The 21,055-nt window shown below is 43.0% G+C and overlaps 1 protein-coding gene across 2 annotated transcripts; it reads left to right on the forward strand.

The window, feature by feature from the left end:
• The first annotated feature begins 1,385 nt into the window (after positions 1 to 1,385).
• On the forward strand, positions 1,386 to 17,106 carry LOC124131218 (basement membrane-specific heparan sulfate proteoglycan core protein-like). Of its 2 annotated transcripts, XM_046494324.2 has the most exons (13): positions 1,386 to 1,558; positions 4,974 to 5,288; positions 5,693 to 5,835; positions 6,996 to 7,200; positions 8,529 to 8,846; positions 9,575 to 9,868; positions 10,847 to 11,170; positions 12,000 to 12,302; positions 12,843 to 12,974; positions 13,746 to 13,773; positions 14,539 to 14,558; positions 15,242 to 15,325; positions 16,571 to 17,106. In XM_046494324.2, the coding sequence occupies exons 1-13, from the start codon at positions 1,498 to 1,500 to the stop codon at positions 16,636 to 16,638; spliced, it is 2,295 nt and encodes a 764-aa protein (XP_046350280.2). In that variant the 5' UTR covers positions 1,386 to 1,497; the 3' UTR covers positions 16,639 to 17,106. The 2 variants fall into 2 exon arrangements, with proteins under 2 accessions (XP_046350280.2, XP_046350281.2); XM_046494325.2 differs by lacking the exon at positions 12,843 to 12,974.
• Positions 17,107 to 21,055: the final 3,949 nt, after the last annotated feature.

The raw sequence follows: 21,055 nt of genomic DNA on the forward strand, positions 1-21,055 counted from the left end.
TAGTGGTAGACGGTTGTGAGTGCGAGGTAGTGGTAGACGGTTGTGGTGGGTGAGTGCGAGGTAGTGGTAGACGGTTGTGGTGGGTGAGTGCGAGGTAGTGGTTGACGGTTGTGAGTGCGAGGTAGTGGTAGACGGTTGTGAGTGCGAGGTGGTGGAAGACGGTTGTGATGGGTGAGTGTGAGGTAGTGGTAGACGGTTGTGATGGGTGAGTGCGAGGTAGTGGTAGACGGTAGTGGTTGGTGAGTGCGAGGTAGTGGTAGACGGTTGTGAGTGCGAGGTAGTGGTAGACGGGAGTGGTGGGTGAGTGTGAGGTAGTGGTAGACGGTAGTGGTGGGTGAGTGCGAGGTAGTGGTAGACGGTAGTGGTGGGTGAGTGCGAGGTAGAGGTAAACAGTTGTGAGTGCGAGGTAGTGGTAGACGGTTGTGATTGCGAGGTGGTGGAAGACGGTTCTGATGGGTGAGTGCTAGGTAGTGGTAGACGATTGTGGTGGGTGAGTGCGATGTAGTGGTAGACGGTAGTGGTGGGTGAGTGCGAGGTAGTGGTAGAAGGTTGTGATGGGTGAGTGCGAGGTAGTGGTAGACGGTTGTGAGTGCGAGGTAGTGGTAGACGATTGTGAGTGCGAGGTAGTGGTAGAAGGTTGTGATGGGTGAGTGCGAGGTAGTGGTAGACGGTTGTGAGTGCGAGGTAGTGGTAGACGGTTGTGAGTGCGAGGTAGTGGTAGACGATTGTGGTGGGTGAGTGCGAGTTAGTGGTAGACGGTAGTGGTGGGTGAGTGCGAGGTAGTCGTAGACAGTTGTGGTGGGTGAGTGCGAGGTAGTGCTAGACGGTTATGGTTATGAGTGCTAGGTAGTGGTAGACGGTTGTGAGTGCGAGAAAGTGATAGACGGTTGTGAGTGCGAGGTAGTGGTAGACGGTTATGGTTATGAGTGCTAGGTAGTGGTAGACGGTTGTGAGTGCGAGGGAGTGGTAGGAGGTTGTGATGGGTGAGTGCGAGGTAGTGGTAGACGGTTGTGAGTGCGAGGTAGTGGTAGACGGTTGTGAGTGCGAGAAAGTGATAGACGGTTGTGAGTGCGAGGGAGTGGTAGAAGGTTGTGATGGGTGAGTGCGAGGTAGTGGTAGACGGTTGTGATGGGTGAGTGAGTGCGTGGTAGTGGAAGACGGTTGTGATGGGTGAATGCGAGGTAGTGGAAGACGGTTGTGAGTGCAAGGTGATGGAAGACGGTTGTGGTGGGTGAGTGCGAGGTTGAGGTAGACGGTTGTGGTGGGTAAGTGGTAGGTAGCGGTAGTCATATTTCTATGGTTAATCTGTCATGTGATATGTGATATGACTATGTGATACTGTGTGATATGACCTAGTTTGTGATATTCAATCCACTCACAAAAGCAACACAAAGAAGCGGTTCAGTAACCCGGAATTTAAACGCGAAAAGGCTTTGTCAGTGTATAGGTGCATATGCTTATTCAAGGTCCCAATGCAGTGACACTTCCTATGTCACCATGGGCGTTCCGGGGCTAGTCCTCTGCATGATCTGGCTAACTGGTTTTACCTCTATAACTGGTAAGTGGTTTCAACATGCAGTCTCAAGATACCATGTAGATGAATCCATGAGCAATGCTCTAACACCATCAGCGTTACTGATCACTGGGCGGATACCATCTTACACTGTTATAGTCCCCGCCACTTTAAACAGAATCACGAAGTATCGCGACGATAATTAGCCAAGACAGTTGTGTGTGTGCGCTAATACTTATACGGCGATAAGCGGAACGGCTTGTTTAGAACACATGCTGTTGTCTTCGTTAAATAATCATCGCGCTATTTCGTGATTCTATTTCAAGTGGGAGGACTGTAGGTTGTTGTTGGGTAGTAATGCAGCGAATGGCCGAGGTGTGTAGCATCGCACTATTTTCAGTTATGTCACGGCGCGTCAGTTTCAGGTCAGAGGAAAGCCTGAAGTGATGCAGGACTTACATGTTGACCACTTAGGTGAGCACGGATAAAGTGCTGACAAACCTGGAAACATAATCAAGCTGGCATGTCTAAGGGACGCAACTCTGCAAAGAGAATTACACGACCGGTTCACTCATGCTTCGAATGAGGCAGATAAGTTAAAGAAATGATATTTCAGCAAATTGATAGGCATGCAGTATAACACAACACATATAGACGAAGACAACGCATTTACATGAGATGTTCCATTAAAATATACAGCACAACTACTTGAATATTGTTGTTTAACGCGGCACTCAGCAATAGTCCAGCTAAATGATTGCGGTCTGATAATAATCGAGTCTGGACCAAACAATCCAATGATTGACATCATGAGCATCGATGCTCGCAATTGGGATACGATGACGTGCATCAGCCAAGTCAGCGAGCCTGACCATTCGATCCCATTAGTGGCCTCTTACGACAAGCATAGTAGCCTCATAGGACATGTAATGGTAGCTGAAGACCTATTCTAACCTGGATCCTCACGGGTCATTACCTGAAGAAGCATTCAGAACCTTTGCCTGGGTGTAAACAATACATGTTATGTTGTACATTAGATATCATTGTGACCTTTAGGTTTGAGTGAGTGAGTGAGTGAGTGAGTGAGTGGGTGAGTGAGTGAGTGAGTGAGTGAGTGAGTGAGTGAGTGAGTGAGTGAGTGAGTGAGTGAGTGAGTGAGTGAGTGAGTGAGTGAGTGAGTGAGTGAGTGAGTGAGTATTTTTTGTCGCATCGGCAATATGACAGCCGTATAGCGACGGAGACGATACGTTCCTCCCAAGCTAACGTTGGTCCAATGTGGGTAGAAGATATCGGCCCGTTTCAGGGTGGGATTTAGGTTGTGCCGAGTATATTGTCGTGGCACACTGGTTGATGCCATTCTTTGTTGGTTTGTTGTTGACTTTATTTCATTTTAACAAAACCTTTCTCTGAAGCAAGAAATCAGAAAATATCCAGCTAATGTCCTCAGAAATAATTCATACAACCACTAACAGGAGCCTACCAATCACGAGCAAAGTTTGTCGCCTACAGGGTCGCAGTGAATATGCAGAGCTATAAAATAGTTGAAAATATATGTCAAATGTATTTTGGTTGCACAAAAGAGTAAAGTAAAGAGTGTTGATGTTATTAATGAAAAACTAAGTTTGTAATTTTTCAAAGTATTGTTAAATAAAATGTAAATTTTAAGATTATAGAAGTTCATATCCATTGTTGGCCTAATATCCCCATGCACACAGTGGCATGCCAACATACACCCAACATTGGCCCAACATCAGTGTGTCAACTACTGCCGCTACTGTTACCACTACTACCACTGCTGTTACTGCTACCACTACTACTGCTACTGCTACTGCTACTGCTACAACTAACAGGCTTAGATAGTGGCGACCCGTTTTAATCCACATACGCTTAACCGTACACTTTCATATCCAATAATTATGATTTACTATATCTTGATACCGTGATACTTAAATATCTTTAGTGAGAGATAAAAAAAGCATCTTGTTCAGGTACCATGAGTTATTCAAACGGTCCTCTCTGGAGAAAATGTAGCGACCCTTCTAATGTTTAGTTGTTAAGTACATACACCACTACAATGTAGCTACAAGTCGGGTTAGACGATGCAGTGCTATCATAGAAATACTTATCTCCACGGGGATGCGGTTATAATATCTAGTGGACCGCCTCCGTGGTCTAGTGGTAGAGCGTCCGCCCGGAGAGCGGAAAGTCCGGGGTTTGATCCCCGGCCGCGTCACACCAAAAGATGTTTAAAGATGGTACTTGTTGTTACCCTGTCTGGGGCTCGGCATTAAGGTGCTAAAACAAGGACTGGTCGGCTCGGTGTCAGTATACTGTGTCTGAGTGGGGTATTCATGTTAAACTGCGGCATGGTATCTCAGTGAGCTAGCACTATAAATCGGCATCAGTCCGGACTAGTACGCACGCACGCACGCACGCACGCACGCACCCACACGTGCATGCACGCCACTATATACGTGCAATAACCTAGACGCGACGTTAAACCCAATTTCACCTCACCTATAATACCTTGTGCAGCTGTTACTGCTGGCATACCAACCAGATTGCAGGATTTCAAGATGTCCTGCTACAATCATAGTTAGATTACACCAATCTCAGAGATATGTTCCATTTCTTTAACAGAACTTGTTGTTGTAAATGTCACTTCTTTTCACAAAATTCATAATTGGAATGAAACAATAGTCGCCATCTTGAGTAAAAGTAACAAAGACCAAAGATAATCATTAGCAATCTCTGCCAAAAACAGACTCTGAGATAATTAGGTACGAACGTAAGCATGCGTTTAAGTTATATCGTTAGCATGTATTTAATAAATGACTATCAAATAGTAGTGCCACCAGGTGTTGGCGGTAGGTAAGCCTATCCCACCCCATTGGTGGCGCCGATCACAAACACAAGTCAAATTAGGGAAGTGCATCGGGTATAATTATTGTCACTGATTTGGAAATGTTCTCCAAATGTGTACTGTAAAACATATTGAAAGCTTTACCGAGGCCTTGGAAATTGCAACGCTGATCAAATAACTTTTGAGCGGAAGTCGTATGACTCTCTTTGAAATCTTCGTAGGAAGACCATGCTCGAATTTACCTCACAAGTTGTGTTATGTTGACACCAAAGGCTGGAACTGCTGGAATATTGGCCGACATAAAAGGAAAGTAATTCTATCTGGCGGATAGCATTTTGTCAGTCAGAATCTGTATGCACAGATCTATATATGAAACAGATGGGGCTGTTTCACAGGCCTCTTTTAGTTCTAGTTCAGATGGGTAAATCCAGAGGAAGGGAAATGGCAATTTGACCATTATTGAAACGTTGAAGTAAAATGTTTTCACAAATGTCACTTGTAATGATATCATAAAAATAAACACCTGGAATACAAAACAATGCCCCACGCTCATGCAACCCCTGATACATTGTTAATGGATGGAGATGTGTGTTTCAGATGCTGCTGCAGTAATCGCCACCAGCAGGCGGGTCCCTGTGGCTGGGGTCAACTTGACTATTTCCTGCACATTCGACGTAGCATTTACACACATTGCTCGCTTCTACAAGTCTAGTTCCATCCAGGGCGGGTGTTTTCCGGCATCAGGCCGATGTGGATCTGGCTTCCCTGAGTACTCTGTGACTCAAAGCAATTCCTCGAGAGAGATGCATCTCTACATCCAGTCAGTGGACCCAGTGCGAGACAATGGAACATGGACATGTAACGCAGGGGGGGATCTATTTTCTAATTCCATCCCCTTGTCTCAGTTTGCATGTAAGTGATAATGAAAGGTTGACTTTTGTTTGAAACAGACTATGTTTGCTATCTGAGCTTTTAACATGAAATAATTTCTCTCAAAGAAGAGGTTGACCGCCCCTTCACCCATAACATATAGAGTGAGCCAGCATGCTCAGTGAAGGATTTAGTTTCCTAGGTAATACCGAAAGACGAATTATTTTTACAGAATTTTTCGGAACAAATTTTTTTTCAATGTTATCAAGGCCCTTCCCTAATCCTCAGAATATCAAATGGTATAACCACTTATGAATTGCAAGTGACTTGGGATAACAAAAGCTTAAATTCCCAGTTTTGAAGTTTTTCATGCTAAACCCACACTGTTAGTTCTAGTAAATATTTCTTATTTACCTTTTCCATGGTTTAACCCTTTCACATCACAGCTGTACTTGACTGGGACCTGGTAACCTACACTCCTCGGCTGACGTCTCTCCCCTCCTCCGTGACACCAGACGGAAACATCAGCATCAGCGTCACCGCGCCATGTGCTGATCCTGCTGCTGTCATCACGTGGACGTATCAACAGGTGAAACTAGTTTGCTCTTATGTCGTCTGTTGCCTCACTTGGGTATGCCGGGCTGGAGTGGTTCCCAACTGTGCTTGTTGTGAGAGGCGACTGTTTGAGCGAAACAATGGTGAAACAGACATATTGGTCGTTTTCGGCCTTTGCGGTGAGGTAAAATGGGGTTTATTTCTTTTGCACTGATATAGCGACGTACATGCACGTGTGTGTGTGGCGGCTTGTACTAGTCCGGACTATTGCCGAGTTTATAGTGCTGGTGCACGTAGACACCATGAGGCATTAACATGGACACCCCTCTCAGTCACAGTATACTGGTATGACGCGGTCGGTGATCTAACTTCACGACCTACCGCACTCTGGTCGGACGCTCTGCCACAAGATCACGGAGGCGGTCCTTTTCCTTAAGTCAGGAATTTGATTTCATTGAAGGAGGTGACGAACAAGCTTATTCTATTTCTCAACATGTTTTGTTCAGGACATCCAACATGTCCAGCGAAGAATTTTTCAACTTTGTTTGATCTGAAGCACAATTATTCTTTTCCAGTCATCCTAGAACACATAGTTGTATTTCTCTCTGTGGTGACGTCTTCTCCATGGTTGGTTGGTTTGTTGTTTTGCGCCACACTCAGCAATATTCCAGCTATATGACGGCGGCCTGTAAATAACCGAGTCTGGACCAGACAATCCAGTGATTAATATCATGAGCATCGATCCACGCAATTGGGATCCATGGCATGCATCAACCAAGTCAGCGAGCCTGACCACTCGATCGCGTCGGCCGCCGTTTACGGCAAGCATTGGTTGTTGAAGACCAAGGGTCTCTTCTTCAAGGGCCTTGTTCGTCTCTCTTATGTAAACCTTACTCAGGAACAAAGTCGAGAGACACCCAGCCCTCCTTGCCACTGTTTTCTGTTTTAGGGAGTGAAAGGCGTCCTTCCCAGCAGTATATCTTCCTCCTAGGGTTCTTGTCCCCCAGGCCAGGGCCCTGTTCCACAAAGCGATCGTAGCGCTAAGATGATCGTAACTCCCATACTTTAACACAGGCCTACGGTAGTCGTAGGGCTTAGATCGCTTTGTGGAACGGGGCCCAGATCCAGACAGGCAACACCCTGTCTCTATCAGGGAACACAGCCTGGTTCTCTAACTCCTGATTTCTGTTTCAGAGAGGCCTCCTTCCCAGCAGGACATCTTCCTCCCAGGGTTCTTGTCCCTCAGGCCAGGTCCAGACCACCAACACCCTGTCTCTATCAGGGAACACAGCCAGTCTATATAACAGGACGATCTCCCTGACAGTCACAGTGGAACATGACTCGTTTGACCCTCCCACATACACAAGGTCAAGATCGACTGGGGCAATACAATTTCCTGGTAAATTTGTTTGTTTGTTGTTTAACGCCGCCCTCAGCAATATTCCAGCTATATGACGGCGTTTTGCAAATAGTCTGGTCTGGATCAGACAATCCAGTGATTGACATCATGAGCATCAATCCACGCACTTAGGATACGATGACATGCATCAACCAAGTCAGCGAGCCTGACCACCCGATTCCGTTAGTCGCCTCTTATGCATCGCCTCTTGCTGAAGACCAATTCTAACCCGAACAATCTTCTCGGGACAAGGTCTGGGTACAAGAATGTGGGTTTAACAAACACTTTCCTGTTGTGAGTGTTTTAACGCCACATTCAACAATAGGCCAAGTAAAGTAAGCCACATCTAGATGTGCCCTGTAAATAATCGACGGACACCGAACATGAAGTGCCCGGGACTAATATGACCCGGAAGGTCCGTGGATTCACTGTCAAAACAATTCAAAATTTTACAGTCGTTTCTTGATTTCAGTAACAAGTCAGTTAAGGTTCGGTGGATTTCGTGAAGGATTGGACACGAAGAACAGTGTATATGATTTGTTATAGATGTCTAAATACGTTTAGAATCAAACAGGAGGTGAGGTGAGGTGAAATGGGGTTTACCGTCGCGTCCAAGATTATTGCCCTTATATAGCGACGTGCATGTACGTGTTTGTGTGTGTTTGTGTGGCTGATGCCGATATATAGTGCTAGCTCACTGAGATACCATGCCGCAGTTTAACATGAATATCCCACTCAGACACAGTTTACTGATTCCGAGCCGACCAGTCCTTGTTTTAGCCCCGGGCGGACGTTCTACCACTAGACCACGGAAGCGGTCTAGAATCAAACAGTAATAAATGCTTACGTGGAATTCAGCTAATAGTTTCTATTCCTTACTGTGGATGCACGTGGTTGGTTCAGCGCCTATGTCACAAATGAAACAACTTTGGTTGGGGAGAGTAGGTGGATCGATTACCATGTTCGACAAGCTTGGCTCCTAGAGTTTCCTGGGCTTCCGTCCTGCGCCACACTAAACCACAGGCTAACGGGTTGTCTCTATTCATCCTGCTGTAAATGGGTACCCGGTAGGAAGAGATGCTATGTGCCTGTAAACATTTTAGTACATTCTTCGAGAGGCAGTTTGATTTGAATACTCCTCAGGAAGATGAGTCTGAAGCTCGAGTCCACGCGAATCCAATGATAAGTGTAACAATAATGTAGCACTCACAGCTTGCATCAGTAGGGGGACGAGGGCCATTACAAATGTCCATTATTGTATTGTACATGATACATCTTCGATAGTATGAACCACAAGTATCCATTAAAGTAGCCCGATCGTGTTTCAGTACCCGTCTCGTCTGTGACATTGGCAAACATCACTTCTGACAATGAAGAGCTGGCAATAGCTGAAGGACAACATTTGACCTTGACCTGTGTGACCTCCCCAGGTTTCCCCAACCCCACAGTGACCTGGTCCGGACTTCGCGCTGTTGTAGGGTTGTCTACTGACACCGTGGCGACATCTGGTGTCCTGGCACAGACAACAAGCACTGTCACTGCCACTATAAGCAGGGCAGATCAGGGGGGAATAACTCGCTGTGAAGCTTCTAACGTCAACGGTCAGACATCAGCACGGTCAAAAAGGGCAATACTTGAGGTTTTGTGTACGTTATTATTGATGACACTTATTTAAAATGAATGCTTTCAAATAATTTAATGTATGTATGTATGTTGTTTCCCTGCCTGGCGTCGGCACTAAGGGCCTAAAACAAGGCGTTTGTTTTTTTGTTTGTTTGTCTGTTAAACAAACAAACAAACTCCTTGTTTGCCGACGCCAGGCAGGGAAACAACAAGTTTCATATCTTAACGTCTTTTGGTATGAGGCTGTCGGGGACCGCGCCCCCGGCGTTCCAATCCCCGGGCAGACGTTTTATCCACTACGCCACGGAGGCTGTCATATTTAATGAAAGGGATGATATACGTCAGAAACAATATCTATCTACGACGCGTTTTAAAGCAGTTAAAACAGTTACATAATCGCAGAGTCAATGTGGTGAAACCACAATTTTCTGGTTATGTTTTTGTAATACGTGTCTTGTCATCTGTTGTAGTGTCCATGTTTGTTTGTTTGTTGTTTAACGCGACACTCAGCAGTATTCCAGCCATATGACGGATTGTCCTGGTCCAGACTCGATTATTTACAGACCGCCGTCATTTAGCTGGAATATTGCTGAGTGCGGCGTAAAACAACCAACCAACCAACCAACCAACCTTAGTCGCCTCTTACTACAAGCATAGTTGTTGAAGACCAAGTGTAACCCGGATGTTCACGCGTAGTTTCCATGTGGCAGTTATATAAATACTAACTTGTCAATGACATTTGAATTGCCAGATGCACCTGATATAGTCTTCCATCCAGTCGAGGTCAACGAGGGGCAAACGTTGGTTCTAACTTGTGAAGTGGATGGTCGTCCGACTAACTACAACTTCAGGAGTTTCTCTCAATACTGGATGGAAAACCTAGTCGGTATAGTACCAGGTAGACAATCTGCGAACAGCTACACGTTGGTAATCCCTGATGCCAGCTACACTGACGACGGCGTGTACGAGTGCAGCGTTGACAACGGAGTCAAGGATGCTAATAACACCGTAGTTCAGAGAAAACGTGTCAGCGTCATTGTGAATGGTGAATATGTTTTTTTTCAAATTTTAAATGGTGTGAGTATTCACAAATGTTATATTTTCACTTTCTCAGTGTAGTACAGATTCTCGTACATTTTTGTGGAAGCCTCTGTGGCTAAATGGGTTAGCTCGGTGACTTTGTGTGCCGTCGATTAGGTGCCTCACTCTGGCAATGTGGGTTCGAATCCAGGACGGGACTCAACCCAAAAAGTACGTTTGTTACATTTGACCACTTTCAAACTTGCATTGTGTGTTCATGGTGTGAGTATTGTATTTAAGTGAATTTAAATTTTCTGTAAACTCCCACGTCATATAAATATATGTAAATATATATATTTCTTTCAATCTTGTAGTTGAGTGAACAGGTTTAGATTTTGGTAAGATATTCAGTGCTGCTGGGTTTTATTGGGTACTGGGTTGGCAATTTAAAGCATGTGATTATATGCATCTGGTGGTCAACCTTGGTAACTTGACTGATTCCGTGTCATCGTACCAGATAGCGTGGGACTTGGCTCGCTATACCGGCGTGATTCCGTGTCATCGTACCAGATAGCGTGGGACTTGGCTCGCTATACCGGCGTGATTCCGTGTCATCGTACCAGATAGCGTGGGACTTGGCTCGCTATACCGGCGAGTCTGGTCTGCACCCGATAATTACAGGCCACCGTCATGTAGCCGGAATATTGCTGAATGAAGCCTTAGACAAAAAAACAACAAAACAAACAAACAAAATACAAATCAACAAACAAACAAATCAGCAAACAAACAAACGAACTAATCACACAGCTATAATTGTCTGGTTCTCGTTTTCACTCTTGGTCAAGAGGTCGTCAATACTGAAAAATGAGAAAATTACACATTGAATCATCAGCTGCTAAAACCTTCTTCATACAGTGTTAGTAAAAAAAATATACACTGCTTAAACATCTCTGAAAATATATACGACGTCTTAATTTCTCTTGAAGTCACTTTTCACCTGCAGCATATCCCAAGTTTACCCCTGACGCTGAAGGGAACGTTTCTGCAGAACCGGGGCAAGACGTTACATTGGAACAGACATTTTACAGCAGCAGCATGAACTATTCGTCCGTCAACTGGACATCACCTGGTGGTTTAGTTGTGTCCGAGGGTGAAGTCAGATCTGTAATGGTAACGTTGAGAAGGAACAATCTGAAGGCTTTACGCAGCGGCTTTGTTGTGTCCACTGTTGTGAGACGCGTTCAGCCGGCTGATGCAGGGGAGTATGTCGTGTCTGTGTGCAACGCCCGGGGATGCACCCAGTCATCCGTATCACTCTCATTGGCAGGTAAGTCACTTACCACTATGGAGCGACCATTTGAAAATCTGGTGGCCTGGTATTTAACCCCCCTAAAATGCCCGAAAAAATAATTTCTCCTCAGGTTTTATTGAACAAACGTTCACAAGACATGCTGGGTGTTCTGAAAAAATATTAAAAAATGCTTAAAAAATGTTTTTTTCATTCGTTTAGAGACAAAAGATTGTTGTATGTCTTGAAGCGTTGCCTGAATAAACTATTCTTTAAAAAACAAACAAATCCCAGACCTCAAAATGAAATGGTCGGTGCTTGATTATGTAATGTTTTTACTAGGAGAGGATTAATTCCACTTTATAGAGTATTTCTGTAACATCGCGGCGGGCCAGCTTAAAGGGAGAGGATAGCTCGAGATGATGCAGACATTCACCACTTTGGTGAAACCCACGAGCACGGGTATGATCTGGAGTTCGACCCCACGATAAGCGGATCCTCGTAAGACGAATGAGTGAGTTGGGTTTAATGCCGCTTTTAACTTTATTGCAGTCATATCACGGCGTGTCAGCTTAATGTGGGAGGAAAGCCCGAAGTGATGCAGGTCTCAGACGTTTACCACTTAGGTGAAACCCATGAGCACCGGTATGGTGCTGACAAACCAACAAACATAATCGGGGCGATCCGGGATTCGAACCCACAATCATAGGTTTCTGGCGTGTCCACCAAGGGACGCAACTCTGCACAGCGAATCGCGGCGCCTTAGACGACTGCCGTAAAGCTTGAGAAAGCTGCTTTCTGAGCTGTAGCGATAAATAAGATCTGATTTCAATAAGACTGGATATTAATATTATTTTCCGTTTAACAGGTCCACCTCGGGTTCCACTCGATCTTCAAATAGTTGCAACAACCTCTACCAGTATCATTGTAAAGTGGAAGCCAAACTCTCCTGGTGGGGACTTCACACAGACCTTCTCCCTGTATTACCGGGTACCTGGGGGTGGCGCCTGGGGGGTGAGGAGCTTCAGTGATAACCCGGGTGGGTTTGTGTATGCCGAGATACCACAACTAACCCCCGGAACCGTCTATGAGATGAAACTTCTGTCTCGTAACGACTGGGAAGGAAACAACACCAGTCCTTTCACCGAGGCCATATCTTCCAAAACATCAGGTACATGAACAAAGGAACAAACAAAGCCATAGTTATAAGAAATCTCTTCCAAAAGCAGACACCAATTGTCTGGTGCCTGTTTGCACTAGGTCAAGAGGTCGTCAAGTGTGAACATGAGGAACGCACACATTGAATCATGAACTGCTAAATGTCCTTCAAAAAGTGTTAGTGAAAAATAATACAAATAAACAAAGGTTCTCTTGAAATACAAACGACAAAACACTTTCCATAAGCATATGAAATCTCTACTAAATGCAGAGTCCATTGAACGATTCCAACTATGAATAAGAATGTGTTAATGAATCACTATCAAATAGTGATGACACCAGGTGTTCGCGAAAAGGCGACTTAAGAGAGCAGCTAGACCGGCAGGTGATTCAGTGGACATGGCAGATGCCTACAGTATGTCTTCCCATATGTATCCTTCTGGTTAGTATGTGAGATCAACCGTTTTACACGTGTCATTTGAATACGTTTTTTTCTGATATGCAAATTCTATTCGATTTTTGGCACTAATGACATATTGTGTGTCTTTACCAGATGCATGCACACGTACATCTCCTGTAGCGGTCATTGGGCTCGGAGTTGCACTTGGACTATCTTCTGTGCTCATTATTGGATTAACTATACCCCTAGTTAAGTCAAAACGTCAGTCTTTCGCCAAAACTAAAGGTATGTACAAATAAACAGACTGCAGAGACTTACAGATTTAACCCGCAATAATGAAGTAAGGAAATAGTGGACCGACAATGTATGTAATACATTGTGAAGGGGCATCTGTCGAAGCAAGGGCTATAACTGACTATGAAAATCCAGTTTCCGCTTTATAGTCAGTTAACTCCCCTGCCTCGAGAGGATGGTGATGGGGAGGAGGGCCGGAAACAAATGAATTGTTCACTGTACATCCCGGATGTCCTAAAAGCAAACTGTGGTATTATGTTTTTATTCAATCCTGTGGCTCCTTCTTTCGCGTAAAAGAGAGGTCGGGTAGCCTTGTGGTTAAGGCGTTCGCTCGCCACGCCAAAGACCCGGGTTCGATTCATCACATGGGTACAATGTGTGAAGCCCATTTCTGGCTTCCCCGCTGATATATTGCTGGAATATTGCTAACAGCGGCGTAAAACCATACTCACTCCCACACACTCATAGAAAAGAATGTCATAATTAGAAGCAGTGTCTGAAAAGTTTCATGTCTCTAATAATAATTCCAACTGATTCCCGACGATTAGGCAGTGCTCAGTAGCCAGTGGATAGCCGCTCAGTAATGAATATATAACGAGGGAGGTTTCCCATCATCTGCCAGGGTCACATAGTTCTTATTAACGTCAAACACTTGTGAAACCAATTGCTTAGTTTCATCTGTTTGGCCTGGGATCTACCCCGGTTGAAAGCACGGCCCAGAGAAAGAAAAGGTGTTAATGGAATGTGTTTTCTTTGTTCCAGAAACAGCTTCTGACGTTCAAGATGACAGGTATGAACTTCTCACACGACGTGCAATTTAAATAATTAAATGGAAAACTGTGACTACAACTATTCGACGTCCGGACCGCCCCGTGCTTTAGTGGACAGAGCATGTACCCGGAGAGCAGAGGTCAGCGGTTCGATTCCCTGCTGCGTCATAACAAGTGACATTAAAACGGGGTACTTGTTATTGCCCTGCCTGGCGCTCGGTGCTAGGGGAATAGAACAGTACACTGTGGGGTACTCATGGGTACTCATGTAAAACTGCAGCATGGTATCTCAGTGGGCTAGCACTATAAAATCGGCATTGGTCCGGACTAGTACAATCACACACACACACACACACACACACACACACACACACACACACACACACACACACACACACACACACACACACACACACACACACACACACACACACAGACAGAGAGACACACGGACACGGACACACACACGGACACACGGACACTGACACACAGACACACACACGGACACACAGACACACGGACACACACACACACACGGACACACACACACACACACACGGACACACACACACAGACACACACGGACACACGGACACACACACACACACACACACAGGTGCATGCATGTTATAGAAGTGCAATAATCGACGTTAAACCCTACTTCACCTCACTTCACTCGATGTTCTTTAAAAACTTAAATGTCACTACAAATATTCGGTTTTATTGCACTAAACTTGTTTTAGGTATTAAATCAAAATAATTTTTTTCTACATCTTTTATTTCAGCCAAAGGCACCAGAACCCCGGTATGTAACGGTTACATTTAATATACTCTATACACACATATGAGACACAATCGTTTATGAATTAATCGAAGGTTCTATTTATAAGAAACATGATATCAATCCTTTCTTAACTGTCCCCGTGGTGATTCAAAGGCACTGAGAATCCAGTGTTATTTGTAACCGAAATTCCCGTGCCACGAGGGAGTTTTATATGGAATCCAAGAAGGGACATTATGGCTTTGTCGCCCATACAAAAACAAGCAACATGTGTCAAAAGTAATCAAGAGCGACATCTAAACTGTGTACACAGGCGTTAAAAAGGGCGACAACGCGGCGATGTCCCTTCTAGGATTCCATAGCTGTAAGGCTTTATCATCTCTCCCAGTGGCCTGTGAAGGTGTTTAGTATCTTGCAATGTCGCCAATAACTGTATCTTAATTTGAAGGGATATGGGTGGCGCAGTTGACTAAGCGTGACAGAAACCTTTAATCGTGGGTTCGAATCCCGGTTCTCCTTTATAATGTTTCTGGGTTTGTCAGCAGTCTACCCGCTTTGGTAGGTTACACTATCGTGGTAGACGTCTAAGACCTACATAACCTTGGCGTATCTCCCCCACATCAAACTGGCACGCCGCAATATAACTGGAATACTGCTCAATGTGGCGTTAAACCCAACTTCCTCACTCACTCACTCTTAATTTCAAGGCATGCCAACCTACTCCACCCTGCAACAAGATCAGGACAACACAAACACCTATGAAATGATTCAACCCCAAGGTGCAACAACAGGTATGTACACTACTGTATAACGCCCCTAAAGTACCAGCAAGTATAAACCAATTGGGTTACAGATAAACCTTTGACCCTTTGTTAAGGTCAACACCCATAATAGACTAGGATCATTACCAGTGCTGAAGACTCCGTGTTCTTGTGGGTAGAGCGTCTCCCCGAAGAGTTGAAGGTCGGTGATTCTCGAACCGTGCATGCAAAAAGGCGTTTAAGAATGGTACTTGTTGTTACCCTGCCTGGCTCTCGGCTATAAGGAGCTTAAACAAGGGCTGGTCGGCTCGGAGTCAGTATATTGTGTCTTAGTGGGGTATGTATGTTAAGCTGTTTCATGGTATCTCCAGACCAGTACGAGTAGCCTCACACACAGACAGACAGACAGACAGGCACATACATACAGCGAGACACACACACAAACACACAGCCACACATGTGCAATATTCTTGAACGCGACGTCGAACTCCACATGACCTCACATGACACATTATCTCAGTGTAAAACTATCCACACCCAACCACATTGTCCTTGGTGAATGTGGAAGATATCCCATATTTTAAATTTGCTTATAAACGTTATTTAAAATACCAGTATAAGTTCATGTTAAGCCAACTTTTAATTTTCCCAAAAAGTGTTATAACTTATTTTCACTTGATGCTAGCAAGGGAAGAATAAAGAGGCTTTCAAAGTTGAAATAATTAACATATAAAACGAGATTTGGTTTTGTGAAGGAAGACCAGTCCTAGTGTTAGGATAGATTCTTTTGTTTCCTTGTAGCTGACAATATACTAAACAACAGGATTGGCATGCCTCCCTATCTCTAGGCTTTAAAGCGTTTTCGTGTTTTATATTGGCTTTATCACTATAAATAAATTGCGAGTGACTTTTGCACGCTCATATAGTATATAATAGAAACTGGGCATGTCAAGAAACCTGTTCCTGTGGATATATTGAAAGTGAATATCATTTTCTATTGATATGTAATGCATTTGCGTAGAACACATGTGTCAGTTGAATGTTCCCCCCAAAAATTATATATTTGCTAGTTTACAAAACTAGGGAATGTTAATTTTTTTATGCAAATAATGTGAGAAAAGAAATGTAAAAATTGGCTGCAGCAGTGTTTCAACATGTAATTGGCCGATGACCTGCACTTCGTGAATAACGTGACAGTGCTGTATTACCGTGTGAACTGTACTCTTTCCCTTTTATATTAACACTGTGTCTTTCCTCTACTGTTTCTCCTTCCAGGTGTTCAAGCAGAGACAACGCACTACATAAACACCAGTCACAGCGGTACAACTGTGTATGAAAATTGACCATCGTTAGAAAATCTTAAATAGAAGATATTTGTTGTTGAAAAGTATCGAATCCCGGACGGGACTCAACCCCCTAAAAGTACGAGAATCTGTACTTTACTAAGAAAGTGTTATCCCAAATATAACATTTGTTACATTTGACCACTTTCTACATGGCATTGTGTATTCATTGAAAAGTATTGTTTTACAAGCACAAGAGACCAAACATTCTCATACTTTCTTTATTCCATGTAGTTATGTATGCAAATTGTGTGAATGGCGGGTGCTATCGTTGGGGGAGGACGTACTTACCCTATTCGCTGGTGTCATCACTGATTTTCAGTGATCTATGCTTATACTTTTCACTGCGTTTGCGTTTTACGCCCTATGGAATCTGTGTCGGCGGATACTCAAGACTGATTATTTTCTTGCATTGAAGTTATATATACATATGATGTATCCTCATTGTAATAAAGCTTCTGTTTTTTACGTGATTTCTACGTGTACCTATGGCGTCCCTGAGGCAGATTCAGTTTTGTCTCGGGTAGAATGTGTGCTATGTAACCTATGGCTAGTCGTTAGAGGTGACTATCTTGGGAACCCCCAGGGATACCGGGTTCGAATCTGCCCCTAACAACCGAGTCTGGTCGTAAGGCGCTAGGGGTAGTGATAGGGTGAGTCGGTGGCCACCGTCATACAGCTGGAATGTTGCTGAATGCGGCGTTGAACGATTCGCACACACTTGCACGTACATACGCACGCACAAACGCAGAGTAGAATGTTTCGGACAAACACTTTATGGATTGCATGTGATCGCGCGACGGCGTGGGCCGTTGCTCATGATATCAGTCACTGGTTTGTCTTGTGCAGACTTGAGTGTTACAGGCCTCGATCACTTAGCTTGAAAATTTCTGAATGAGGCCTTGAGACACATACAAACATGTCTGTGTTTTGTATATCTTCGTTATGTTAGGGTCCAATGATCGTGGACTCGATTCCCGAGATCTCTATGATTTTGATCCTTGGTTTGACCAATGAGATGGATGTTAACGACCCGCGTCATCTTGGTTGCCCTTCCATATAAACCATACACGCTATAATATAATTAAAATACAGTGACTGAGTGAGTGAGTAATTATTGCTTGACGCCGCATCTACAATCTTGCAGCTTTTCGCTGCGAAAGTGATATATAGTTAGTAGCGTCAAACCAAACTCACTCACTTTTTGGTCTAGACTAGATTATTTACAGGTCGCCGTCATATGGCTGGAATATTGCCGAATGTGGCGTTAGCAACAAATAGATAAATACATATAAAATATTGTGGCGAAATGTCTTAATATAAATGCTTGAATTCAAGACCTCTTAAAAAGATATTGATATTATGCATAAATAGACTCCGTAAATACAAACCATTTCACATTCAACCAAAAGCTAAGTAACACTTTCATCAAAATTGATGATCTATGGTTTCCTATTTAATTATCCATTGTCTAAAAACTTCAGGCGTCTAGATTATAATTAGATCTTCTGTTATTCTGGATTCTAAAATCATTTGCTCAGTATAGGAATGTTGTTATAGCTCTTCTTACATTCACCGATTTTACAGATGATAAATATGTTCAGGCTGTAATATAAACTTTTGCAAAGCGTAACATTCTTGAAGAGTTAGCTGCACTAGAATGCCAGTCTTGGGCAAAACATCCCTTAAAAGTTCGTTAATAACACCATTATAATTGCAAACATCTTGCGTTATTTACATTTCCAAATACATACCTAAACAATATATTCCACCAACTGTTGCTCAACTTCAATTAGCTAATTCAGCATATTTGTACAACGTAAGATAACAATGCATTGACATGTGTCAGAAGGCACACATCTCTGTACATGAATCCTGCTTCTTTATTCACCCAATACATCAGTATAAAGATCTGTAAAACCACATTTCGTGATTTGACAATGTGTCTCCATTTTCTAATACCATTAGTTCGCACATGATCAAAGTATCAGTTAGGTCCAATTTGTGACAAGACGTTTCTAAATTAGTTAGTTTCCTCTGTTGTACAAATATCAGCAAACAGCAGTAAAAATACCTCATTAATATTTCAGGCCACAGAAACACCTCGAGCATCAGCACTATTCAACTAACTTATCAATATACCTGAAACATAGACTGTTGTTCAGGATGACAGGTGGGAATTTCTCACCGAATGTACGCTTTAAATACCTAAATGCGACTGTCACTAGACATATCCGATGTTAGTGGAAAGAGCGTCTACAAGGAGAGCGGAGTGGTTCGAGGCCCTGGCCGCGTCATACCTATAGACGTTAAACGATGGTACTTGTTGTTACCGTGTCTGGCGCTCGGCATTAAGGAGCTAGATGAGAGGGGCTTGTGTTGCACCAGTCCTGGACTATATGTCACTGATTTCGTATTGCTGTCTCTAGAGTTCTGTGTGTAATAAATAAGCAGTATGTCAAGTGAATTGTTGACGTATTTATTTATAAGAATTAACTTAAATATGCTTTTTTGCGTAAATACCGTTGTGGACACTTTGCGTAAATTTAAACAGTGTATACACCAGTATTTCAGTTTATACCTCCATTTACACAAAAGCCTTTTGAAGTTAATTCTTAAATATTCAATATAACTTTGAAATACAGTTTCACGTACTGTACAAGTTTTGAAACTTTCTATGCTAATTAATACAGTATCTATATGTGTATTGTTATACTTGTAGTACAAGTGGACTGTATATACGTTATTTTATATTGCAGAGATCAACTACAGGAATAAATGAAGACTCCACAGACATTCAATGAATAAATTTTGAATTTAACTTCCTGTTTTGTTTTCATTTGACATAGAAAACCCTATGTCAAACCTTATTTGTTTCGGCAGATGCAGGAATATATCACGGTGTCCATTTATTACAATTTGGGGAATCAGCGTGGTGTAAAAGTGACTTTTATACATGATCTACACATTCTTTTGGCAGACCAAACCAAACGAGTAGTACCAGAACACCTCCAATCGATCCAAACCACTTTGGTATCAAATGTTGTTAAGGCACCCCAAGGAAGTGTGGTATGGGTGACGATTAAAATCGACTTCCCAGAGTATATATATATATATATATATATATATATATATATATATATATATATATATATATATATATATATATATATATATATATATATTGTATTGCACCAACGTCCTGCATTGGTTGAATTGTCGCCCATATGTATGCGACATACGTTTTCGCAATGTTTTGGTTAAACGTTGTAACGACGTAGGAAATGGACGTTGTGACAACGTCTTCATTTGGTTGTAGCAACCAAACTGGAAGTCTACAGATTTACGTTTTGACAACGTTACATCACAACGTTGTAGCAACGAAAAGCCAACGATGTCACAACACAGAATTGTTTGCTGGGACATTGATCACACACAGGCGTGGGATACTGAGGCCTTAAATCTGTTCCGGAATTGCTATGAGTCTCCAAGACGATGTACGACAATGGGAAAAAAGATGTTGCAGTGTGGCGTGTCATTTTGATTATTGATGCGACTCTAACATCACTTAAATAGCCTTAGATTTCCATTACCTTCAGAATCAATATTCGCGGTTTTCTTATTCCCATGGTCAAACACTGCACCACGAACAGCATATTTTATTTATACACCCATGTTTGTGAACCCCTTTTATACTGAATAAACCTACCCTTTTTTTAAGTTTTAGAAAAAGGATTACGGGCTTTCAATTTTGCCATATGTACTACATAACCTTGTGTTCAGGGGTTGGGAATTGGGGTAAATGATATATTCTGTCAGTCATATATGGACAACAAAAATACAGCAATTCGAAAGATGAAGTCGAATCTCTTAATTTTTAAACATTTATCTACCAGTTCGACCTATCCGGTATTCGACACATCCGACTCGACTGTTACACAATCTGACCTAGCCAACAGAAAGAAATCACACCCTGCACGTTAAGTAAATAACATTTATATAATCAGAAATAAAAGCAGAAGTATCCGTGATATCACACTTTTCCAATGACCTCAATATTCCCGTTATTTGACGGCTCCTTCGAGTGAAGCGATAGACTCCTTCCCGATTCGAAGTTTCACCATTCACAATTCAATCAAACCTACAATTTGGTTTGTGTAATGGAAAGATCGATACATACGACTGTCATTCGCCTGACATCGGCGCGAGTTTACCAAAAGACCTTTTTGGTGATGAATAATGCACATAATTATCAGAGTGTTTTATCCCCGTGATTCAAATGAACGTGTGAAACAATAGACCTCAATTGAACAACAATATCTTGTCTTGCCCACTTCGGCAACTATTGATCGAAGTTAGAATAATGAGAGCTTATTGATCGGTTTTGTTACCTGGTGGTGTTTGTGTAACGTGTCAC

This window comes from Haliotis rufescens, unplaced genomic scaffold (assembly GCF_023055435.1).
Source record: "Haliotis rufescens isolate VD_foot unplaced genomic scaffold, xgHalRufe1.0.p SCAF_14, whole genome shotgun sequence".
Lineage (NCBI taxonomy): Eukaryota > Metazoa > Mollusca > Gastropoda > Lepetellida > Haliotidae > Haliotis > Haliotis rufescens.